The sequence below is a fragment of the Mus pahari genome, chromosome 20 (genome assembly GCF_900095145.1).
Source record: "Mus pahari chromosome 20, PAHARI_EIJ_v1.1, whole genome shotgun sequence".
In the NCBI taxonomy this organism is placed as follows: Eukaryota; Metazoa; Chordata; class Mammalia; order Rodentia; family Muridae; genus Mus; species Mus pahari.
The window spans coordinates 40,798,491-40,824,324 of record NC_034609.1 but is presented as its reverse complement, the minus strand read 5'-3'; the positions used below and the strand labels follow the sequence as shown (position 1 = coordinate 40,824,324).

General features: G+C 48.7%; 1 protein-coding gene across 1 annotated transcript in view; it reads right to left on the bottom strand.

Annotated features, from left to right (window-relative positions):
* Nucleotides 1-25,834, bottom strand: part of Plcg2 (phospholipase C gamma 2) — a 131,530-nt gene that overhangs the window by 32,382 nt on the left and 73,314 nt on the right. The window contains exons 8-21 of the mRNA XM_021220278.1: nucleotides 24,889-24,932; nucleotides 24,312-24,384; nucleotides 22,243-22,344; nucleotides 20,291-20,409; nucleotides 18,632-18,717; nucleotides 16,855-16,975; nucleotides 15,105-15,273; nucleotides 13,793-13,897; nucleotides 11,186-11,275; nucleotides 10,524-10,699; nucleotides 10,216-10,416; nucleotides 8,239-8,358; nucleotides 4,466-4,646; nucleotides 2,222-2,293 (exon numbers count right to left, since the gene is read on the bottom strand). Of these exons, the coding sequence (XP_021075937.1) occupies nucleotides 2,222-2,293; nucleotides 4,466-4,646; nucleotides 8,239-8,358; nucleotides 10,216-10,416; nucleotides 10,524-10,699; nucleotides 11,186-11,275; nucleotides 13,793-13,897; nucleotides 15,105-15,273; nucleotides 16,855-16,975; nucleotides 18,632-18,717; nucleotides 20,291-20,409; nucleotides 22,243-22,344; nucleotides 24,312-24,384; nucleotides 24,889-24,932 (1,659 nt within the window). The remainder of the gene's footprint in view (nucleotides 1-2,221; nucleotides 2,294-4,465; nucleotides 4,647-8,238; nucleotides 8,359-10,215; nucleotides 10,417-10,523; nucleotides 10,700-11,185; nucleotides 11,276-13,792; nucleotides 13,898-15,104; nucleotides 15,274-16,854; nucleotides 16,976-18,631; nucleotides 18,718-20,290; nucleotides 20,410-22,242; nucleotides 22,345-24,311; nucleotides 24,385-24,888; nucleotides 24,933-25,834) is intronic.

Here is a 25,834-nt window from a genome sequence, read left to right as displayed (position 1 = left end):
TCATTAGGAAGCCAGAGACCGGGGTTACTACGCCATCTGCTGGTGAGAGTTGGTATTGCATGGGAACCAACCGTATGCAGACCACCAGGAAGTGGGATAAAGGCTAGCTCCACCAGGAGAAAGACGAAGCATTGCTAATCTCTCGACACAACCTCTTAGATTAATCCATACTCGCCACCTCAGAATGGCAGTGGTTCTTAATGGTTCTCCCAGAAGTTCAGACACTATCGTCTAGTCATGCTAGAGACCTGGATGTAGTGGTGCCTACCCATAACTCCAGAGCTTGGCTGGGGTGCTGAGTTCAAAGCCTGCCTGAGCTACACAGTGAGACTGTCTCAATGTCTCCCACCCCACCCCCAAATCAAACAACAACAACAACAAAAGCTGGGCTCTGTATAAGCAAGAGGCAAGAAAGATGGAAGTTATGGAGGTGAAATTTTCAATGAATTTTCTTGAAGCCGGCTACTCGATAATAGTAAACACAGGAAGAAAGAAAAAAAAAACACACACACACACACAGCAAAGAAATACTAATAGAGAAATCTCTAAAATGATCAAGCCTGCTTATGTCTTTGGCTTCCCTGACAGAGGGGACAGGGCTTGGGAAAAATCACTTCTGGGAGACTAGATACTGGGTCTGTCACAGAAATTGTAACCATGGCTCTGCCCATAACTGTGTAAGCTAGAGCCCGCTAAGCCTCCATTTCCCCAGCTGAAATGGTAAAGTTTTATATATTGCATAGGGTTCCTGAGAAAATTCAGTGAAATAATTCACGTGACGGTTAAAAAATGCCTGTGCCCTGCATTTCTTAGACATATGCCAACATGGAAAGCTGTCCTGAACCTACTCTTCTAACTTACAGTGGCTCCCTTAACCATCACAACCACTCTAACGTCAAGGCAGTGCTATCAAGGCCATTTTACAGATGGGAACGCACAGAGACATGAAGAATTAGGATCTAACCAAGGCTAAGTGTTTAGAACATACAGGACTCTTGTCTTCAACACACTTTACATGTTATTCCATGTTATCTCACATGCTAGCCTTCCAGTTCTGTGAACTTACCTAGGTCACCCTGAACAACTAATCCAGACTCTGTCCCCAAAGAAGAAGTCAAGATTGGAATTGGGGGCGGGACGGGGGGGGGGGTTTGCCCCTGGAAATGCACCTCAGCGATCCATACACCTCAGCCTGGCATATGAGAGGTCCTGGGTTCCATCTCCAGTACTGGGAGGTGGGGCTGTGACATCATCCTTACAGCTCCACCCTCCCATGTCATCTGCTCTTGGGAGCCAGTAGACCTAACTCATGGAACTGTGTTTAAAAGGAGAAGAGACGAAGGCCCTTCAAAGCAAACTGAGTCCACAACTCAGTGGAGGAGGATGGAGCCAGCTCCACATTCTTCCGGGGGCTGCTGGGGAAACGTTACAAACCTATCCATCCGGGCTGGGCCTCATCACAGCACAGCCTTCCCTCTGAAATGCTGCCCATACTAGTTAGCCACTCTCTCCTCACCTCCTCACTCTGAAGCCTTCATGGCCTCCTCTGAATTTGCATCCATGAAAAATTGGAAATGTGGTTTTTTTAAAAAAAAGAAAGAAAGAAAGAAAGAAAGAAAGAAAGAAAGAAAGAAAGAAAGAAAGAAAGAAAGAAAGAAAGAAAGAAAAAGAAAAGGGAAAGGAAAGGAATTGAGTCCTGACTCTCAGCAGAGCCCACCAGAGAGCGGCCACACCCCGGTCATGTGTACCAGGCAGAAAATCCGCTCTAGTTCTTCCCCCACGAAGTTTGAGATGGAGATGGAGCAGCTGGAGGCACAAAGCAAAAATCCACCTTTACCTACACGAAGCTACGAGGCAGAGGCAGGGTGGGAATCCGAGATAGCGCTGGCCTCGCAAGGAGGTCATCGAACCAGACAAAATTCATAAACACCTCAGGCTCCGTCGGCGAGCAGGAAAGGAACTTTGGAAGATTTTTTTTTTTTTTAATTAGAATCTGTGTGGCCCAAAGGTGGTTCACTGAAACTCGGAACTCTAGTGAGACTCGGTTCCATCTGGATGGAATTCTATTAACCTCTGGGAAACCACATGGTATCCTAACCCTTCACCATGAAATGTTAGTTGTGGTCAGGTGTTCCAAAATACTCCCCACTATAATTGTGATGGAGACCAGTGGTGGGGCAGGGTCTCCCTCTCACTCTACTGGGTAGGACTGGTGCCATACCATGGAAGGGTTGATCTCACTTGGGTCCACATACATCCTGCTGACGTCATAGAGAGAGTTGATGTCTCTTTCCTGAAAAAAAGAGGAAGGACAAAGAGTAAATGGAAAGGGCTTGAGGAATGTGGCTCAGGGGAAGAAGCGTTTGCCTGCCATGGGCAAGGCCCTGGGTTCGATTCCCAGCACCAACCAATTCCCAGCTCCTAGAATGGCCTGTGCCCACAGCCAGGCTGCAGGGTTTCTCGGGGTATCTTGTTCTTTGGATGAGTTGGAATGGGACTGAAGAGATGGCTCAGTGGTTAAAAGCGCTGACTGCTCTTCCAGAGGTCCTGAGTTCAATTCCCAGCAACTACATGGTGGCTCACAACCATCTGTAATGGGATCCAATAGCTCTTCTGGTGTGTCTGAAGACAGTGACAGTGTACTCACATACATATAATAACAAATAATAAATAAATAAATCTTTTTTTAAAAAAAAGTTGGAACCTCACGGGATTCTTGTGTGGCTCAGAGGAAGAGATAGCAAGAAGATTCAAAACGTTCCCCCAAATTTGGAAGCAACCTGGAAACCATAGACACCCTACCCTGACCCAGAGAATGCCAGGATCTCTTCTTGATACCCTTTTCAAGGATAGCACATCCACAGTTCAAAAGAATCACACCAGGGGAACTGGCAGGCATAGTGATGAAGCCTTTCCGGGACAGATATGCAAACGTTTGCCAGCAGCAACTGCCAAGGCCCCTGGCCTGCCCTGGCTGTCCCCCAGCCTTCCTGTCCCTCTACCCAGTCACTGCTGTCAGCCTTTCCTCGTCTCCTCAGAAACCATTCGTTCACTCCTGTCTCCTAGGTTTTGGCTCACACTCTTGTCCTGTTAAAGCGCCTTTCCTGGCCACACCCCTGGCCACACTCCTGCCACTGTAGTGTCTTCTCCTCTTGCTATGAAGGTCCGTGTGCTCCAAAGGAGCCTGTGCTGACCCAAACACCTCACTCTGGCACACTGTGCTTTCTCCTCTAGGGCCCAAATTTTCTCAAGGAAGAATTTAGTCACACTCCCTGGCACATGGCTGGAACACGGGGTCCTGGGTCCTAGTCTCATTTCTGCAGCTGTGATAAAATATCCTGACCAAAGACAACTTAAGAGAAAAAAGGATGGTAGTCCATTGTCATGAGGAAGTCAAGGCAGGGACAGTCAATCAAAAGCACAGAGAAAACAAACACCTATATCCTCGCTGACTTGATCTCAGCCAGCTTTCTCCTTTCTTATACTGTTCTGGTCTCACTGCTTAGGGAATGGAGCTGCCCACGGTGGACTGGGCGTTCCTACATCAATGAAAAAATCCAGAAAGCACCCCCCCCATAGACACATCCATGGGCCAACCTGAGTTAGGAAGTTTCTCGCTAAGACTTCCTCCTGCTGACTCTAGGCTATGTCAAGTTGACAAGTAACACTAACCAGCCCTCAGAATCAGTCTCCTCTCAGGAAATCAAAGACCCTTCTGACAGGAAGTGAGATATCATGACCATATCCTGCCTTCTCTGCACTCAGAACCCTGCAGTGTACAAGATAAGAGCCAGTGCCTTACCCATGGCCCACCAGGCCCTGCATGAACCTTCCCCTCAGCCCTGTCCTCGTTTAGCGCTACTGTGGCTGGGCTCATTTCATGCCTGTTTACCACCCCAAGGCTTTTGCTTCCGCTGCCCTTTCTCCTCCAGATATCTGCATGGCTCATTCCTCAGTAAGATCTTCCCAGAACCTTTGAGAACTGCAAGCCACGGCCCCATCTCTTCATACACTCCTATGCCGTCGCAGCCCTCTCTCTTTACATATATTACCATCTGACTCTATGTTTACTTCTTTTTTTGTTTTGTTTTGTTTTGTTTTGTTTGTTTTTGTTTTTGTTTTTTGAGGCAGGGTTTCTCTGTATAGCCCTGGCTGTCCTGGAACTCACTCTGTAGACCAGGCTGGCCTCAAACTCAGAAATCTGCCTGCCTCTGCCTCCCGAGTGCTGGGATTAAAGGCGTGTGCCACCACGCCCGGCTCTATGTTTATGTCTGATGCATCGCCTGCCTCTCCAACAACCTCCACTGTCAGTCGCATGGGGACAGAGTCTTTGTAAACTGTGGCCAAGTCTGCATCCCCAGGACCTCCTATCCCAGACATACTGTAATGTATGTGAATGTATGCACATTGTATATCTAAAATATAGACTGTGACATGACTAACAAGCCCAGGGGAGTCGACCTACCATATTATATCGCTCCAGGAGCTCCGGGGTCACAGGGTAACGGAGCCTCATCTTGCGATAGAGCGCATGCTTCTCGTAGTAGCTGACGAGCTCCACCAAGCTCTCAAAGTAGGCCGAGGTGCCCAGCACAAAGTGGCGTCCATCCCGGTTGATGCGACAGTGTTTCACCTTGCCCCTGGCCCTTAATGGAAAAGACCACAGGGATTAACAACCAAGGATGCTAGCAGCTACGCCGATCAGCCACAGCCTTGTTACCCATCCTTAGGGGACTGGGGTCTTTTCAGTTCAGACTTGAAAGAATCCAAATGTGATGCTTCAACCTGACTGAGGTGCCGTACTGTGACCCACAAGCTAAACCTGCTCCCTGGTATTTTTTTTTTAAATAAAGTTTTATTGAAACGTGACCACTGTTCATTTGTGTCTATGCTGTGGTCATTTTTCTCTTATGGACGGTGGGGTTACATAGCTGCAACAGGATCTATACAGCCTGTGAAGCCTAAAGTGCTTGCTCCGTGAGCCCGTCCACAAAGGGCTTTCTAGCCCTTGCATAAAACTCCAATCAGTCCTCAGGTCCTTGAATCTTGCCTCCAGTGGCCCAGAGTTACAACGACTGGTTCTGTTTTGTTTTAAAAAGGATGATAAGTTGTTTTTGGGTTTTTTTTTTTCTTTTTTCATCTGTTTGAAACAAGAGGCAGAAAAGATTCCAAACAGGACAGACAACAGACCCTTCAGCCTTACTGATACAGAAAATAAGGAAAATCGGGTCTGATCCTAACTTTAAAGCCAAGAGTATCTGGGCTGGGGAGGTGGCTCTGTTGTTCAGAGCACTTTCTGCTCTTACAGAGGACCTGGGTTCAATTCCCAGCACCTACATGGCAGCTCACAACTGTCTGATAACACCAGTTCCAGGGGATCGGGCGCCCTCCTCTGGCCTCTACAGGCACCAGGCACTCATGTGATATACAGACATACATGCAAGCAAAATACACTAGTTAGTTAATTAATTAATTAATTAAGAAAGCAAGTGTGTCCCATGTGTATTCACCAGAAAGAAATGACAGACGTCTGTAGTCACTACCCATGCATATATACATGAGCCAAAACCCCACACTACAAATTTGTACAAATATCATGCGCTGATTGATTTTATTTCTGTGACATTAGCCCTGAACAGCCAAAGCAACTTTACACAAAAAAAAATAATAATGATTAAAAAAAAAGCAAAGTCAAACATATGGCACTCCTCAACTTCGGATTATTGTGCAATAGCTGAATTTTCGGGGTGCACACCTTTAAAGCCATCCAGAGATCCCCGTGAGTTCAAAAGCAAACACAGACAAGTGTGATTACATCAAACCAAAGAGCTTCTATATAGCCAAAGACGTCACAGGCTTCAAGAAGAGAACAGAACTGGAGAGAATGTTTGCAAACGGATCACCTGATCACGACCTGTTCAGGTTCAAAGATTTACGGAACATAAGTGACGGCATAGCGACAGCAACCATGGAAATCTGACAGAAAATGGGCAGCGTCTCTAAATAGACATTGACGGCCAACCAGCAAGTGGAAACTGTTAAACCTCACAAAAAATGGAAACCAAAGCCACCACGAGCCGCCCTCTCATAGGTCAGAAGAGCTAATATCAAAAAGGGGTAGGGTACATGCCTTTAATCCTCACATCCAGAGGCAGACAGAGAAGGCAGGTCTCTGTGAGTTCGAGGCCAGCCAGGGCTACACAAGGAGAGACTATCTCAAAAAAATAACAGATGGATATACGGATGGATATACAGATGGATGGATGGATGGATGGATGGATGGATGATAGATTATAGGCAAATTCATGATAGATAGATAGATAGATAGATAGATAGATAGATAGATAGATAGATAGATAGATGCTAGATAGGTAGATAAATGATAGACAGTAGATAGATAGAGAGAGAATGATAGAATAGATAGAATGATAGATAGATGATAGATAGATTAATAGATGATAGATAGATGATAGGTAGATAAATGATAGATAGATAGATAGATAGATAGATAGATAGATAGATAGACAGACAGATAGATAGATAGATAGATAGATAGACAGATCATAGGTAGATAGGTAGATAGATGATAAATAGATATAGATAGTAGATAGACAGAAGGACAGACAGATGATAGACAGACAGACAGACAGATGTGAGATAAAAGCCCCTGTCCTGGGAACCCAGGGCAAGGCCAGCTGAGGAGGCTGAGTGTGCCTCTGGCATCCCTTGGGTCGATGGCTGAAGAGAGAACACAGTGCCAGACTCTGGTCCCGAACTCCTCAGCTTGTGGCTACACCTTCCACCCTCTGTGCTTCCGCCAGATGAGACCAGTCACTGATGGACAAAAGCATCCTGACCCACAGGACTACAACAGTGGGATCCCTGCCCCTGCCCAGGGCCTGGTGGACACAGCAACGCCCAGGAATAAACACACCAACTTCCTTCAAGGCTAAGCGGGCACCACTCAGAGTGCTCTGAAGAAGGGAGAACAAATGGCTCAGATGCCAAAGAGGCCCAGGGCCTGCCAGCTGTTCCCCTGCTCCCAGTGGTGCCACATGGACACAGGACTCTCTGGCTGGAGCTGGCGCACAGTAGGACCTCAGCAAGCCGGTAACAGTGACCTCCGGGAGGTATCTGAGTAGAAGCCTCAGTGTAGGCGTGCAGGAAGCGAAGAAAGGCCCAGTGACAGGGGCGCAGGGTGACAAGGTAACCAATTGCAAGATAAAGGTGCAGCAGCAGCACACTGGATACCCCACAGCAGCTGTGCACATCTGGAAGCTACAGAAACACGGACCGAGAACTGTGATGGCCCCGCCCCGCCGCCATTGAGTGAAGTGACTCGGTCTTTCGAATCAGGCAGACTGAGGCAAGGGCCACCACAGGTCTCAACTGGGCTCCAGCCTCTTCTCGGAGCAGATCCAGGAAAGATCAGCACAGGCTGTGTAAGTGTCCTGGAGTTCCAGCCCGGCCAACTCCAAGGCTGCGTGGCACTTGACCTGTCTCTTAATCTCTCCGGACTACTATCTCCTCCCTTAGAATAACTGGGCCAGCCCACCACAGACAAGCCAGCGTGGGAGACAGTTATACAGATACACAGGCTATTGCCACTGGCAGAACACCTGACGTGAGGGTGGCGAATACTTGTAGGAGAGGGTGCTGGGGTTGAAATCGGGCACACCTAAGAGAAAGCAAAGGAAGTGGGGGCCGGGGGAGCAAGCCCAGACCTGGGTTCTATGCCCAGCCCCCAACCCCACATGCTTTAAGAAGCCACTGAGCCTCACTGTGCCTCATGTCGTGCCTTAGAAAAATAAGGATGGTGGGCTTATCAGTGAGATGGCTGTGCAGGCAAAGAAGCCAGCGTGCAAGCCCGACGGGCCGAGAGTTCGACGCCTGGAACACCTGGGAAGCGGGACTGAGAACCAACTCTGCAAAACTGTCCTCTGACCCTCAAGTGACCCTACGGAACGTGTGTGCCCACATACAATGATAACACAATTTTTTGAAAGAGAAAAAACAAAATGGTGGTCATAGGTCCTAAATCCTGGGGTTGCTCGAAGTTAAAACAGAAGGACCGTAGAGACTATTAGAGAGAGAGAGAGAGCGCGAGTGTGCGCGCCTAGTACTTGGGACACACACAGTTCTGTGCATTGCTGTCCTTGTCATTGACAATATGGTGAAGGTCATGGAAAGACATCTCTGCTTCCACCAGAGGAACACTCACCCTCAAACAGTGCCTACCTGAAGGTGATGGCGTAAGAGTCGGTCCCCTCCCGCTTCCGGATGAGAAAGGCTCCATCTCGGGGGATCCGCATCAGCATGTCTTCTGCTTCCCCCCTGCTCAGACTGTCATAGTACCACCTGCATCCAGAAGAGGAAAACAAGCTGGTAAGGGTCCTCCCAGACTGAGAGTCAGCCGGCAGGAGACAATACCAACATACAGGGACACCCGGGGCTGACCACGGAAACAGCCACAGAAACCTTATTGGGACTTCCCTGACCATACTTACCTCCAAAGACAACGATTCCTATTGAATTTTTGCTTTATTTTACTGCAGCACTGAGGGCTAATCTAAGGTCACATGCACACCAGGCAAACGCCCTCCCACTGAGCTACAGCTTTAATATTTTGTTCTCTTTTTTATTTTTGAGATAGGACCTTGCTAGATTTCTTTTTCAGGCATGCCATATAACCCTGGCTGGCCTTGAACTTACGATCCACCTGTGGCTCAGCCTCTCAAGTAGCTGGGAGTATAGGAATAAGCCCCCTGTCTGGAAGAAAGGCAACAGTTTTTCATCAAGACCCCAGGAGTTTGAGGCGGTCAAGGTGAAACTCAGGGGAGTCTCCTCTCTGCCCACCTGCCCAGCCCCAAAAGCTGGAAAGCTACAGCAGTGCTGCAGGGGAACATCTGGGGCAGGGGGACACAGGTGAGGTTCAGAAAGATTTTGGTTACTAAAGATACAAAATGACAAGTGTGGAAAGGCGACTGGTATGAGAACAGGAAATGTTAATAATAATCATAATTATAACAATCATAATAATAATGTCACTATAAATTATTCAGCTTCCTCCAAAAGCAAAAATGTTAGATCCACCTGCTTAACAATTATCTTGGTATTTCTGGAATGTGTTGACCTCTTCGCCAGGGATGGCCTGGAACTCTCTTTAGAGGATAAAAGAGGGGAAGGAGAAAGGAACTCATCCTTGTGATTGCTATTCGTGAGTACTGTCGTGAGTGAGTGCTATCTCAAATGCTGTCATGAGTACTGTCCTGAGTACTACCTACTACCGCGATTGCTATTGTGAGAACTACCATGATTGCTGTCGTGAGTACTGTACTGTGATTCCTTTGATCACAGAGGGAGCCTTGACAAGCACAGACACAGCAGGACCCAAACCAGCCTCTGAGATCAAGCCCCAGACCTCAGGGCACTGAAAGAGAAGAAAGGGGGAAGAAATCATGGAGGGTTATAAAAGTGGAAGCTGGAAGGAAAGGAAGGAAGGAAGGAACCAAAAAAGGCTGGGCTGCACACATCTTTAATCCCAGCACTCCCCTCAGGAGGCAGAGGCAGGTGGACCTCAGAATCCAAAGCCAGCCTGGTCTACAGAGTGAGTTCCAGGATAGCCAGGGCTACACAGAGAAACCATGTCTGGGGGTAGGGGAGGGGGGAACGGTGGGAGTTGGAGAGGTAACTCAGTGGTTAGACCACTAATGGTGCTTATGACCCACATGGTGGCTCCTAAGTGCCTGCAATTCCAGTTCCAGAGGATCTGAGACTCTCTTCTGGCCTCTGTGGGCATCATATACACACAGTGCACATATATGCATGCAGGCAAAACCACTCGTATTCATAAAAATTTTTTAGCTTAAAAAAAAAGGAGTGAGTGCTCTTGTCCAGTTCCTAGGATCCATGTCAGACAGCTCACACCTATCTTTAACTCTAGCCCTAGGGGATGCAACTCCCTCTTCTGGCTTCAGTCCGCACCTGCACGCGCATGTACATACCAAACACGCTCACTCACGCGTGCGCAGGCAAATAAAATTATTAAAGAACAAGCAAGAGAGAAGAGATAGAGGATGGGACAAAGTTCAACAGGTAGAAATAGTTCACATAGAATTCTAAGAACCCACATTGTCAAAGAGAACGGGGTCCTGGAAATGAGAACCCCATATAGGTCACACCTCGTGGGTCACCCACCCCATCCTAGGAACCTACGGCTTGGACTCGTGTGGGTTGGGGTTGGGCACCGGGTCTGTGAGCCGCAGCTCGAACTCCGCACAGCGCAGGTGTGCCTCGCGGTAGTGCTGGATGAGAGCATAGATGCTGTTGAATGTGAGGTTGTCAGTCAGGTAGTACTTCATGACCCCATTCTCCATGGTAGACCGGATCCGGCAGTGCTGCACCCGGCCAGACCGCCTGTTGGGAATAGAGACAGGGATGTCCCATGAGAGCCAGGCAGGACACAGCCTGACCACACCGCCTCCCACCTCCCACCCACCAGCCTCCGAGGAAGGGGGCGTTACCAGAAGGAGAGTGTGTAGTCGTTGGGGAAGGTCTCGCTCTCCCGCACCAGGAAGGTGCCATCCTTGGCCCCGGTCTCGGCACAGTACTCTTGCAGCAGCTTCTCCGCACTGGTCCTCCTCTCCACCTTCTTATGGAACCATTTCTCCCCAAAATGCAGCTCCGTGGGGGGAGTGTCCTGAACCACAAGCAACGGAAAGGGCTTATTACAGCTTGCTCTGCCCTCTCCTGACAACTCATTGATGGCCGTTTCCAGGAGTCCTAAGGCAGAAATCCCAGTACTAGAAGCCTGAACTCACCCTGGGCTCTACTCAAGAAAAAGCCCAGAGATGGGCAACAGCCAGAGAAACCGAAACCGTGCAGCGCAGGGCAAGGGGCGGGTCCATTACACCTCCCACCCACACCCTCGGGGATTGCTGGCCCTGGACAAAGGCCAGACAGATCCTATAGGAAGCAGGAAAGAGCCTCGAATCTTACTGGTTAAGCCCTGGGCCAGCTAGCCAATCAGGAAGCGCTAGTTAAGCTTTGCTACCCAGAGCAATATCATCTTAGAGCCAAGGATGCTCAAGCCAGCCCAGATACGAGAAGCCACACAGTAAGTCTCCAGGTGGGGATTCTCCAAGGCCAAGACCAGAAGGCAGAAGGCAAGCAGGTCTCCACCTACCTGGACCAGCTCCTCCTCCACAGTCTGTTCAATGTCATCACTGAAGGACAGCTTGGCGTCAGCAATGGCGCAGTAGTGGCGCGTCCATTTCTAGAGAGCCAGGCTGGCATTAGTCTCCCCCAAGGTCTCAGCCCTATTGACTCTGAGGACCTATGGGACATCACCCCAGCATTCACTGGGGCTGCCCGGGGCCAGTTTTCATGTTTGTTTTATATATATTCTGCTCTTAAAACGTCTACTTCTGGATTCTTGGTATTGTTCAGGACTATTTAGGTGGGAGCGTCAGGGAGCAGATAAGAGCGGATACAGATTTCCTGCTGCGTTGACAGTCTGCAGCAGATCAGATCATGCAACCTCACAAGTAGCTTTTCCTCATTCACTTGGCATTTTCCTCAGTACTGGAGACTGACCCCGGGGCCATGGGCATGTCAGGAAAGAGCTCTGCCACTGAGCTACGTCCCCAGCCTGTCACCTGCTTCGTAAGCCTTTCTGGGTCCAATTGACCTAACAGCATGTTCTTATTTCACTATTTTTTGTAAAGTTATTATGTAGTGTTATATATTCTATAGTATATATTATATACTATATTCTCTATAGTATATATTCTATATGTTCTATATTATATATATTATATATGCTATATATATATATATTATAGGTGTGCCAGGTGTGGTGCTGTACACCTTTAATCCCAGCACTCCAAAGGCAGAGAGAGGTGGATTTCTGTGAGTTCAATGCCAGCCAGTACTACATAGTGAGACCCTGTCTCAAAAAAAATTTTTAATAGATTTTATTATGACATTTTCATACATATATCATTGTGTGACTGAATTCATCCCCCTATCACCTCTTTCATGATCCTTCCTCCCTGCGCTTCTCCTATTCCCAACAAATATTTCTCAACTTTTATACCACTCATATATATGACACGCACACAAATTTAAATGCTTATAATTGCATGCATTTATATGTAACAAATACATCATATATATATATATAATTGCATGCATTTATATGTAACAAATACATCATATATATATATATATATATATATATATATATATATATATATATATATATGAATGAAAAGGTGTATGTATGAGTGCACATGAGTGCAGTGTCCATGAAGGCCTCAAGAGGGCATCAGATCCCCTGAGGCTGGAACTAGAGATGGTTGTGAGCCAACCATGTGGATAATGGGCACCAAACTCAAAATACCCTAGAAGAGCAGCAAATGTGATTAGCCTCTCAGACATCTATCCATTTCCCAGATATTTAAGTTTTCTTAAAAATAGAGAGTCCACATATGAGATAAAGCACCAATATTCTTGTTTATCTTTTTTCACATCCCAGTCTCCACGTGTAAATGCTATAATTTCATTCTAAGAGGCTGAATCAGACTCCACTGTGTATGTGTGACGTTTTGTTGAGATCTACTTAAATTTTCCCTATTTCGTATTTATAGGGTACTAGAACAGACAGACTTTTGGATAACTCAAGTGAATAGGAGTATCAGGAAGTATGGGAGAAGCATTAAAGCCTGAAAGACTTTATTTCACCACAAATAATAAATAATATGAAGAAGGAAGAGGAAGAGGAGGAGGAGAGAGAGGAGGAGGAAAAGAGGAGGAGGAGAAGAGGAGGGGGAGGAGGAGAAGGAGGAGGGGAGGAGGAGGAAAAATGATGATGATGATGATGATGATGATGATGATGATGATGATGATGATGGGAAGGAGGAAATGGAGATAATAATGAGGATTACCTAGGGTGGGCCCAATCCCAGATTGTAAGACCACAGTAAGTTGACTGCTAATATATGTGATGGGAAAAGGATGTTAGTGAATGCTATAGCTTAATCCAAAGCCTGTTCCTATATGGACTATGTATTAAAGGGTTGCTTGTCAACTGGTAGGGCTTTGGGAATGACCCACTCCATGAAGGGGTTAATCCATTCATTGATAAGTTCATAAGTGAATAGACAGTTGGGAGCTGCCCTGGCTGAAGGAGACGAGGCTGTGCCTCTGAAGGGCTGACCTCTTATCTCTTCTCTTCTCTGCCTCCCCATTTACCATGAGGTGAGTGAGACACTTGGCTTGTTCACACATACACAGTTCCCTGTCGGGATGCTCTGCCTCACAGTGAACTAACACAGAAGCAACAGAGCCAGGCAGCCACAGACTGAACCCTCCAAGGGGTGACAGACATCTAACAAAGGGTGACGGACAAGGGGTGACGCAGAAGGAAGAGCCACACACAGCTGACGGTGTCACAGCCCTGTGGGCACTCCAGTTGTTGCAGTCATAGCAGATGTTCCTATTTGGGAAAGGTTTCTGCAAGGTCAAGGCAGGGCAGGGGGTAAGGAGCCCTCAGCTGTGGTGCATCATGGGAACATTATGAATCTAGGGTCTATGACATTGGTCTGTGTATAAGTACTTATGATATTGAATATGACATTATTTGAAAACATTCTAATGCTGTAAAAAAAGACAATTCCCATGGCCCCCAATGGGACAAAGGTAGAGACAGTGCCAACTTTATGGCAGAAGCCTAGGACAGCTGAGAGTCAGCACCCATGGCTCTGTGAGGGGAGGATAGACCCAGACTCACCTGGTCGATGGAGTCCCACATATACAGCTCGCCCTGGGTCTTGTGCTCATCTTTCTTGTCCTCCACGTTGACGTCGACGTCACCCCTGGGGCCCAGCTTCTTATGCTGAAGGGGAGAAAGTTCACATAGCCCTCCTCACTCGAGACCCAAGTTCAGAGTCTTTGATGCAACAAGAATTCGTCCACCATCTGCCACCCGGCATGCACTGCTCTCTCCACCTCCACCTTTGCTGGTTTGTCATGCCCTATAATCTCAGCTCTGTGCTGGGAGAACTCTCCTCCCTCAGAGGGATCCCTCCTTGCCCCTCCATCTTTAGCCCATCCCTGCCTCCTGTCCAGCCGGAGACCTGCCTCTGTCTCCTTATTCTCCAGGAAGTTATGCTTTTTCAGGAGGTGGGGACTGAGTGAAAGCGGAGAAATGTTACTGACGCTTATAGGTTAATAAGCTGCGCTATTTCCCCATCCAATCTCCCAGGTCCCTTCCTCTGTGCTAAATTCTAACTCTCACTTCTTGGAGACCCCACTGAAAATCCCCACCATGCAGCTAGAGCAGGATATCAGGATCCTTAGTCCCCAAATCACTTTGGGGACCAACGCCCAATGCTCCTAAAACATCCTACCGTGTATGAGAAATATAAACTTGCACATGCTTTATTTCACTACTCATCTGGTCTTTTTATCCTAACAACACAAGTATGCAAATGTTGATGTCCCCAAAGACCGATAAAAAAATCACGTGTTGCCTTCATAGACCAAGAACACCAGTCCCAGCATCCCACTGTCACTCAAACCCTGTTAAGCATTTATCCACATCCCACATAATCTGAGAGATCGATCCCAGGGGCAGGAATGAGGACTGAGCCTGGCTGTCCTGGAACTCACTCAGTAGACCAGGCTGGCCTCAAACTCAGAAATCTGCCTGCCTCTGCCTCCCAAGTGCTAGGATTAAAGGTGTGCACCACCACGCCCAGCCATTTGCTTCATTTTTAAGACACAGTCTCACTAGGACAGGGTCTTGAGCCCAAGCTGGCTGGAACTCATCATTTTCCTAAGAATTGGTAGTATGAGCGAGCTAACCATCCTGCACATACCCACCCAGAACTGCTTCTACCGAGGTCGCTATGTAACTAGATTCTATATTATCCCCATTACCAAAGGGGCACAGAGGGACCCAGAGGTTAAATGATCAAGATCTTACCAAGATCAGAGAGATGGCAAGGAAGATGGGACCTGGAGTCTGGCACCAGACCTCTGACCCGGACCCTTAATGATGGCAATCTGAGGGTTGACAGCAGCCCCACACACCTACCTACCTTGATAATGATCTTCTCACGAAGCTGACTGGGTGAGGGCAGCTGGTCAGCACTGGCCTCTGTGGGCTTCGTCAACAGCATGTCTCCTAACACTTCCTTGAACACCTTGGCCATGTGACGTTGCTGTTCCACGCTGCAGTGTTCCTCGATAGACAAGATCACGGGGAAGCTGCAGGCGGCACAGGACAGAGTCAGCGGGGGCGGGGGGGGGGCAGGACCCAGGAACCTTCCATCATTGCCTCTACTGGTCAGAAAACACCCATTTCTCAGGCACTGGGGCAGGGTGGGTGGTAGGTCAGTAACTGGGATCTCTGAAGCATGGATCTCAATTGAGCCCCCTCTCTGTGTAAATCCATTATAGCAGCATCTTTTCATCATGATAGGAAGCTAACAAAGTCTGAATAGGCAATGACCATCTCTGGGAACACAGGGTCCCTCGGAGCTTCAGTGGCTGATAGAGAGAGGAACGCCCAAGGAGGGGCTGAGGCTACATGGGGAGGGATGTATATGAGCCCTGTCATCCGGCTAAAAGGCTGAGGAGAAAAGATGCTTGCAGCAGCATCCCCAGCTCAGCCCCACCCCACACTCCATCCAAGGAACTCAGGCAGGAATCGCCTCAGAAGCCTCTAGTCCTATTTACTGAACAATGACCGTGCCTGGCACCTAGCGTTCAACACATGACCCTTCGAGGTCCATACAGTCATCACCATGGCTGCTAAGATGTGGGGATCCTGGCAAAGATCCACAAAGGCTAGCCACTCACAGAGCTGGATGATAATGATCATTTTGGCATCTTTAAAGACATAAGAATGTTACTGGAGTATGTCTTCGTTTCAATCCCAGGTGGGATATAGGGGATGCTTCAGATTGTCCACGGCAGCTGACTAGGATGTGTCTCGCGCTACGCCGGGGGCGTGATTCTGCCAGCTGAAGATACTTTACGCTCGGAACTCTGGTGACTCTTGAAGGGGAATTTAAAAAAAAAAAAAAAAAAAAAGGACAGAGCCCCGACAGAAGCAGAGGCTGAAGCTGATTGCTGTGGCTGCAGTTTGTCAAGTGTCGTGAGCAAAGAGACAGGAAAAAGAAAGTGGCCATCCTGCTGACAAAGACCGGACTTGCCCCCAAGGAACTCAACACCGATAATCAGCAGGAAATAGTCTAACAGGATTGACACCCCTTTCCCCCTCTCACCTCCTTTCTCTCCTACCTGGTATTGGGGGGTTGGGAGGGTTTGGGGTGGAGAAGGGTGGTAGGAAGAAGAACCCAATAAAGTAGCGGTTACAATGGACTAAACCGGAAGAAAGCATCTAGAACTCATGGGTTCTAGTCCAAAGAGCCGCTGAGCCGCTAAGAGCTTGTCATAATGCTCTCTCAGAGGACCTCAGTTTACTTACCAGCACTAACCTCAGGCAGCGCGCAGCCACCCGTAACTCGGCTGCAGGAGAGCCGATGCCTCTGACCTACGCTAGCACCTGCACTCATGGGCACACACCCATTCAAACACACAAACGCATAGACATAACTAAAATAATGAACATGATTTTTTAAGGGCCATTATCATTTCTTAAGGATACAAGGACCACTTGACAGTAACTAGCCAAATGGAACCCAAGCTCCCACAGGGTTTGGGAGAAGTGGGCAGTGTGTGTATATGCATGTGTGTATGTGTGTATCTGTGTGTGTGTGTGTATCTGTCTGTCCATGCGTCCAGTCCTAGCAGCTTTTCCCTTCCAGGACATCGGCCACTGACCTGGAGGTAACAAAGGCGTGGTCCCGGATGGCCTGAACAACATCATCAAACTTGATCTTCGTGGTCCGTGTCCAGCCATGGTAGATAATGGGTTTCCCATCAGGCCCGTCCCAGCAGTCCACTGAGGGGAAAACACAGGACCTCAGCATCGGCCACCATCAACCACGGCCACCAAGAGTGACCCAGTATACAAGACACGTGTTTTCTGAGACCATCAGGTTAGGCTCTGGTACCCATAACAGCTCTGTTCCCAAGGCTGACCCAGGTTCACCCACACATCCATGGTCCTATCTACAGACTTGCAGAACACGACACACTTCCTGAGAAACTCCTTCTAGTAAGCCATCCGTCATAAAAGATTCAAAATGGGTTTTATTTGCTTGTGTCAGCTGTTCGAGGCGCCCCTCTTTTGCCAGTAAGAAACAGACAGATTTTGAAAGGTTCGGTAATTGTGCAAATGGAAATAAGACTGTGGGGGGTGTGGTAACAATCCTGTGGATATCAAAGCTGGTGACTTCTGACTTCAGTGACTCACAGCTTTTTCCCAGAGAGAAAAGCATAAACCCAGGAAGCCCATGGGCAACTGCTACTAATCTCTGGCACAGAATGAGCAGGTTTGAAACACTTAAGGTGCCATCAATGGTTTGGACCATTTTCTTAGTCACATACATGGCTATGGCTTAGAAAAGTGTCACCCAGCTTGGTTCCTGGAGTAGCGTCATTGAGGCTGTGTCTTTGAAAGGGACTGTGGGACTCCAGCCTCTTCCTTGTCCTCTCCCAGTTTCTACCTTATGGTCAAATTGTTTGCTCTGCCACGTTTTCTTGCCATGACCTGTCATCAAAGGCCCAAAGCAATGTTCCCAACCCAAGATACAGAACAAGACCCCTGCCATTAAAAGCTCATCACCTCAGTTGTTTTACAGTGATAGGATGCTAACTAATCCAGACACATAAAAGCTTTGGTAATAGAATGAGTCTGGGAAGGATAGAGTCAAAATGGGCTGGGGAGATAGTTCAAGGGATAAAGTATTTACTCTGTAAGCACAAGGGCCAGAGTTCAAATCCCGGAGCCTATGTAGATGCTGGGCAAGTAGAGACAAGGGATGTGTGAGGCTCTAGACTAGAGCTACAGGTTCACTGAGAAACACTTTCTTAAAAATAAAGAGTGATTGAGGAAAACAACTGCTGTCAACCTCTGGGTTATGCACATGGTTATATACACATATGTGAACACATTTACTCATGTATGCATGTACACACACATACATACACACACAAAGAGCCAAAGAGGTGAGAAGAAAAGGCAGACAAAAGCAAGGCTTTGCCACCTGCCCAGCCACAGACTGTCCCTGACTGTCCCTGTCATGCTTGCTCTCAGACCCTCACCTGCAGACATGTGGCTTCTGGATGTGATGTGTCATGCTAACTGGTATGTGTCTGTGATCCTCTTAGCAGAAAGTGGACCTTGCTGCTGGTCCCCTGCTTCCCACTTTATCAAGATTCTTTCTAGGTGTGCCAACCAACCCATTTGCCCAGCCAGATGTCACTTTTGCTTGGGGACAGTTATCTTTTAGGAAAAAATCCTTAGTCACCTCAGTTTCCTCCCTAGAGTTGCTCTGTGAGGGGACTTCTCAGCCTGTCTCCCTCCCCATCTGCCACCAAAACTGAAGTCTCTCTCACACACACGTAAAATAAAATAAAAGCAACGAGCAAGCACTGAGCAATCATAGCTTTTGCTTATTGCATCATCTTGGCCAAGACAGAAAACAAAACTCACACTCAATGCAACGGCAACCAGCACGCAGACAGCGGATATACGCTTCCGTGGAGGACTCACTACGCAGCTGGTCCCCGGTGAGGTACCTGAGGGACAGAATGAGCCGAGTCAGGGAGGCAATCCTGTACGCAGTTCATGCTTGGAGACCATCTGGGCCCAAGATCTTCTGATCAAGAAACACCCAGGCTAAGGTCTGGGTCACACGCACACCGTCCTGAGGCCTTGGGTTCGGAACCACCAGTAAGATGTGCACGATAGCTACCTAAGCAATCTGAATGCAATGAAGACAGTATAGACCTTTTGGAGACCTGGACTGAGGGTGTCAGGGGCAAAGACGAAGCAGAGCGTGGGCTAATGACCCTCGGAGCTGCCCACTGGGCTCTGGGTATCAGCAGAAACAGGCCCCATGCTTCATCACTGAGATCCGAGGCCAGCGTAGGCAGGATCAGCAAGTCCTGGTAGAATTTATGGTGCCATGAACCTAGTCAGCAAAATGACCATAAAATACATTTTTTCAAAAAAAAACACGCAGTCGTCATGTTTCTGGATCTGGCTTATTTCACTCAACATAATGATTTATGGCTCCATCCATTTTCTTGCAAATGTCATGACTTCTCATTCCCCCACAGCTTCGCACTGTTCTATTGTGATATATGTGTAACATATAAATGCATTACATAGGAATTACATTTTCTGTATCCATCCTTCTGTTCGAGCATTTATTGATTAGGTTATTTAAGAGAGCTTTTAATGTTTTGCAAGACAAATGGCTATGGCCTCGTCTTCTCTCCAGACCACCTTCCGTCTCAGGACAATTCCTCAGCGGTCTCTAGGCTTGGAGAAGCCACCGTCCTAAGATAGGAACTCGAGACGCACCACCTACCCATTCCCCTGGAAAAAGGGTCACCTTCCCAGGATGACACGCTGGGGGCCTTGCTCATGCCCCCGTTTGAAAGAGCACTTTGCAGCCTAGAAGTCAACCCCTCATCCTGAAAGTCTGACTGAACACGGAGACTGGGAGGGATGCGAGAGACAGCATCCCTGCTCACTCCCTTCATCCACCCTACTCATTTGCGATCAGCATAATTACCCAAAGAAGTGGATGAGCACGGTCACTCTCTGGGTGAAGTGGCCAGAGGCTCCCTGTGACTCCCTGTGACTCACAAGCTGGCCCTCTAGCTGCTACTCTCCCAGACTCTTCACCCCAGTCTTAAAAATGCCTCCCAGCTGTTCCTGCCCCAGGGTCTTAGCACAGGATCCTCCCCCACAGGAAACTCTCCTCACCCCGTCCCTGTTCAGTCACCAGCTGATGCCTAGGGCTGACATTCACTGGAAACTTTCTCTAAACACCAGAGAACAAGAACGAGACTCCCCCATTCCATGAGGAGTCCACACACCTCATAGGCAAAGAGCCTGGCCCATGTCAGATGTTCGAAAAACACCAGCTCACTGGCTAAGTGAACATTTTGATGGTGTGGTGACCAAATCATAGAACGCCAGCTCTTGTGAACTTGCTTAAAAGGCCATAGGTACTGGCTGGAAAGAAAGCTGTGTTCCCTGGCCCATACTGGCTGGAAAGAAAGCTGTGTTCCCTGGCCACTTCCAACCCCTTCACAGACAGCTCTGCCTGAGCCAGCCTGGGTACATCCAGAAACTCACGTGTTGTGGGAAGAGGAGATCCAGTAGTGGGACAAGGGATTGTTCATGTCCTGCATGTCCACTGCATCGTACTTCTCGTCCCAGATGCTGTTCTCCCGGGAGAACAGATACGTGAGGAACTGAAAGAGACAACCAACACGGAGTCACCGTGGCACAAGAGGCACGGAGTCTACTTATTCTTAGCTGGCGCCCACGCAGCCAGGCGAGGCGGCTCTGACCTGTGAATCTTATATTTGCTCCCCAGACATCGGTTTCCCGAGGTTTCAGTACAAATGGCTCAGATTGCAGCCATCTTTCTCGTTATATATGGCTGGCACAGGAAGTGGCACTAGTAGGAGGCGTGGCCCTGTTGGAGTGGGTATGGCCCTGTTAGAGTGGGCGTGGTCTTGTTGGAGTGGGTGTGTCTCTATGGGCGTGGCCTTAAGACATCCTAGCTGCCCTGAAGTCAGTCTTCCACCAGCAGCCTTCAGATGAAGATGTTAAGCTCTCAGCTCTGCCTGCATCATGCCTGCCTGGACGCTGCCGTGTTCCCGCCTTGGTGGTAATGGACTGAACCTCTGAATCTGTAAGCCAGCCCCAATGAAATGTTACCCTTATAAGAGCTGCCTTGGTTGTGGTGTCCGTTCACAGCGGTAAAGCCCTTACAAAGACACTTCTCAGTATAACCACCTCCTGGACCTCCCCATCATTTCCCTTTTAATGTGTCTCCGCAAATGTCTGCGGCTGTCAGAGCACCAGCTGCGCACACGGAAGCTTTACACCCTATCAGCGACTAAAGCCTCTGCAAGCCCAGCGCAGCTTCAGAGACAGAAGGTTCTGGATATGAGAACGTCAAAGGGTGGAAAGGCACCAGGCCTAGGGGCTCAGCTCTGTCATCCCAGATCCTCAGGAGGATCAGAGTCAAGGCTTGTCTGGGCTACAGTGAGTTCTGGTCCAGCCTGGACAGATTACTGAGAACCTGCCTCAAAGCAAAAAGAAAAGGAGGGCTAGGGCTTAGCTCAGTGGTAGAGTGCTTAACTAATGGGTACAAAGCCAGGAGTTCAAAAAAATACTGAAGACGAAAGGGAAACAGAGAGGAAAGGGACAGAGTTTCCTGTCCCAACTCCTGGCAGCTTTAAAAAATAAATAAATAAGAAAAGAGAAGAGGGCTGGAGAGACGGCTTCATGGGCAAAGACAAGCATGAGGGCGTGAGTTTGAACCCCAGAGGCCACACAAAAGCTGAATGCATGCGGTGGCACATGCTGTAATCCCGTGTTCCTCTACTGTGATGTGAAGTGGAGATGGGAAAAACATCAGAAGGTCCAAGTCCAGGAGCCCAGCATATGCAGCAGCCATGAAGAGACCCCGCTTCAAATAAGGAGGCAGACCAGTACCTACACTTAAGGCTGTCTGTCCTCTGACCTCCTGGAGATGCGGAGGAGGGCGGGACAAAATAAACATTACAAAGAGTCCCACTGTCACAGGTCTGTGGTAGAACCCCTGCCTAGCATGCAGAAGGTCCTGGGTTCCGTTCCTACCGTGGCAAAAACAAGGAGGCAGAGAAGGGGCCCAGGGACGCACTCCTAGCGTTTAAAAAAGTAACAATAAATCAGAAACATTGACTGGCTCAGAGGTACTTTTTACTGCCATAAACAGCACGGGTGAGCAAATGATAACCCATGTCCCTTCCCCGGCCACCTGTAAAAAGAAGTGTCCTCTATAAATGGCTCACACAACCATCAAGCTTTTATCCTGTTCAGTTGGCTTCTCCCTGGTGGCGAACGCCCTCTAGTGGCGAAACAGGTAATCCCACCCAGGTGAGAATCAGGAAAATGAAAGGCAGGATTAATCCCCAACCTGGGAAAACCATTCCTATGGAGTCAGTTCCAGGACACCTGACAGTGACGCCTCCTGAGGGGGAAGGGATGAAGGAAGTCCTGCTCACGTGACTCAAAAGCCCCAGCCCACTCACCTCATCCACAAATAAGAAGGGCTCTGCGGTCTCTCTCATCGTGTCGTCGATAAACTTGGTCATCCGCTCCCGGACTTTGTTCAAATCCTGAGCCCATAGCTCCTTAAAGATGTTAAAGACAACACAAAAGTCACCAAAGGACAGGTGAGGTCGTTCTCGGGACCTAGTCAAGGTAATCAAAGACTGGACCCAATGTCAAATCTGCGTGTCATTCAGAGCCACACCAATAAGGCTCCATCCCGGCATGGTCTGTGCCAGGGGCGAGCAGATGCCTTCTGCATGGGTCATTCAGCAGTCACCACCGTGTGAACGCAGCCACAGACCAAATACAGGAAAATGAGCATAGCTGTATCGCAATAAAACTTTATCTATAAAAAGTAACGGCAGACCGTGATCTGCTAAGAACTCGGGGCACTAGGCCATGGGTGTCTGTATGAAATAGCCAGGGACCGTGGTGGGCTATGCCAGTGTTAACAGTTTGATTATGAAATGTCCCCCACACACACACACACACACACACCTGAGTTACCAGGTCATGCATGGCATTGTCTGGAAAAGCTGTGGAACCTTCCAGAGATAGGAGGCTTGCTAGGGGAAGTAGGTCACTAGGGATGGGCTTTGAGGTTTCATAGTCCAGCCCCACTTCCTGTTCTCTACCTCCTGACGAGCGAGGCCATGTGACCAGCCGATTCCTGTCACTTTGTTGTTACCACAGGCTGCCATCTCTTCCCAATTATGATGGACTATAGCCCCTCCAAGTCTAAGCCAGAATAAAGCCTACCCCGTTGAAATGGCTTCTTCTGGTCACAGCAGCAAGAAAAGTAACTGTATAGTACAGCCAGCCTACTGGGGGTGTCTCCCCTAGCTCGGCCAAGGTGACAAGTCACATGTCTTCTTTATACATCCTCATCCATGAGAGGAGGGTCCCAAAAGTTATGCACCGCGTAGGTTTGGAAACAGGACCAGAAGAGGTCAGCTGTGTGCTTAGAGCCATGTTCTTCGCTGCAGGAAGCCTCCAGTTTCTGGTAGTTTATTCTATCAGCCCCATCCCCAAATGGTCCTCTAGCCTGCCCCACCCTGCAAGCCATATAATGTCACTGTCACCTAGGACAACACAGGCTCAGGATGACTTCAAGAGGATCCCAGGTCTCCAGAGATCACGAGAAGCAGGGTTGGTTTCCAAATCATTCAACTTGGGCAAAAGAACTTAGATGGACACCTCGCGTCCCCTCCCCCAGGGGTCAGCCAGGCGGAGCCACCCAGATAGACAAATCCAGCTCCACTAGCAGACTCAGCACAATGCTGGACATTCCAGAAACACTTCCCTGATAAAAAGAGGTCACAGCATGCAGTGACCTGTCTTCTGCTACAGACTATGAAACCTCAAATGTCCACAGGCAACCCGATGAGCGATACCACAGACCTGACGCTGTCCAATGCCTCCTGGGTTTCAGACATTCCCCAGTGTCTCTCCTTGTGTCTGAGATGAACTTGTGGTTGGATAAGAAGGGACACGGGGCGGGGGGGGGGGCAGGAAAGAGGGGGTGTCAGAAAGAACAAAAGCCCAAAGACAGACTAAAACAGGGTAGTGAGGCCCTACTTCAGCAACACAGGATTGTGGTTAGCTAACAAGTCTCCCCGGACCACGGACACCAAAACAGCCAGCAGTGAACTGTAGTTGGGACGTATTGTATAAGTATCTATTTTCAAGGAAGGAAGGAAGGGAAGGGCTGGAGAGATGACTCAGCAGTTAGGAGCACTGACTGCTCTTCCAGAGGTCCCGAGTTCAGTTCCCAGCAACCACATGGTGGCTCACGAACATCTGGAAGGGCTCCGATGCCCTCTTCTAATATGTCTGAAGACAGTGACAGTGTACTCATATACATAAAAGAAATAAATCTTAATAAAAGAAAGAAACAAAGAAAGAAAGAGAGACAGACTGGGAATTTGAGGAAGCCCGGTGGTATTGGACAGCAGTCTAAGGCCCTACCCCACCTCAGGGACACCACAGCTATTCTATGACAGCAGGCTGTCCAGGGGACCACTTTGTCCCTGACACTCCGTCTCACCTGCTGTTCATGTAGAAGAAACCTCTGGAAGTCCTGCAGGTAGATAGCCGAGGCATCTGGCCGGTCTGTGCTCCTGCCCTCGGAGAAACGACACAGGGTGGTTAGAGAGAGGGGGGTCCACCTCCACCCTGAACCCCAGCCCCGCCATGCTGAACACACTATTGACCCTCGAAGTCGAGATCTAAGAGGCTCAAAGAGGGACCCCCAACCAAAGAGTCTTAGCACTCAGGAACTCTAGGAGGTCTAGGGAGCACAGCAGAATGGGGAGTCCGCACACAGAATGAAACCAACGAGGGAGGGATGCATCCGGAAGGGATGGGGGTGAAGAAGAGGGAAAGCCGGGGGAAAGAGAACCCTATTGGTTTGTCATCTCCCCTGAACCCACGGGAAGAAAGCCTGAGTTCACGGTCCTCCCTACAGAATCTTCTAGACCTTCCTCACAACACTTCCACACGCTAAGGATTCTCTTCGCTCGTTCATGCTGCCCTACAAACCTGGGGTCGGTAACTGCACACAGTTTCCCCACCTGCCACCAGAGGTACAAGGACACAGCAGCACCGTGTCCGGGGTGTCTTACCCGAGGATGAACACGGAGGAGTCTTTCTTGAATTCATCAAGTATCTAAAACAAGAAACAAGAGCATTGGACAAATCAGCTCACGCCAATGAGATTTTTGTTTGTTTGTCTGTCTGTTTGCTAAGTCATCAGTGGGCTGAAGAGATGGCTCAGCAGTCAGGAGCAGTTGCTGCCCTGGCAGGAGATGTGGGTTTGGTTCTGAGAGCCTACGCGGCAGTTCACAGACATCTGTAATTCTAGTTCCAGAGACCCAACACCCTCTTCTGGCCTCTATGGGCACCAGGCACACACATATGATGACATATGTGCCTGAGGGCAAGATACTCATGTACATAAAATACAAATAAATCTAAAGAATAATAAAGGAAAAGTTACTTTAAAAAAAAATTATCAAAGCAAGGGTCCTCGTTAGTTTTTTGCAGACTTGACACAAGCTAGTGTCGTTGGGGAAGATGCAACTCAGTTGAGAAAATGCCTATAGGCAAGTTTGTAGCACATTTGCTTGATTAATAAATGATATAAGCAGGCCCAGCCTACTGGGAGTGGTGACACCCCTGAGCTGATGGTCCTGGGTGTGCTGAGCAGGCCAGTGAGCAGCACCCCTCCGTGGCTTCCACCTCAGTTCCCGCCTCCAGGTTCCTGACCTGCTTGGGTTCCTACCGGACTTCCCTCAGTGATGGAGTGTGGCCTGAGAGCTGCAAGATGAAATAAGCCCTTTCCTCCCCAAGTTGCTTTCAGCCATGGCACTTATCACGCAATAGAAACATTACTGAGACAGCCAAGATGACTCAGCCCAGGAAAAACCTGCCAATGTAGGACAGTGCCAGGACTGATCCAGCAACAGAAATCACAGCGTCTCGACAATGTGGGACAGTCCCTCGACTGATCCAGCAACAGAACTCACAGGGTCTCAACAGGTGAAGAAACGAGAAAAATAAAATGTACAT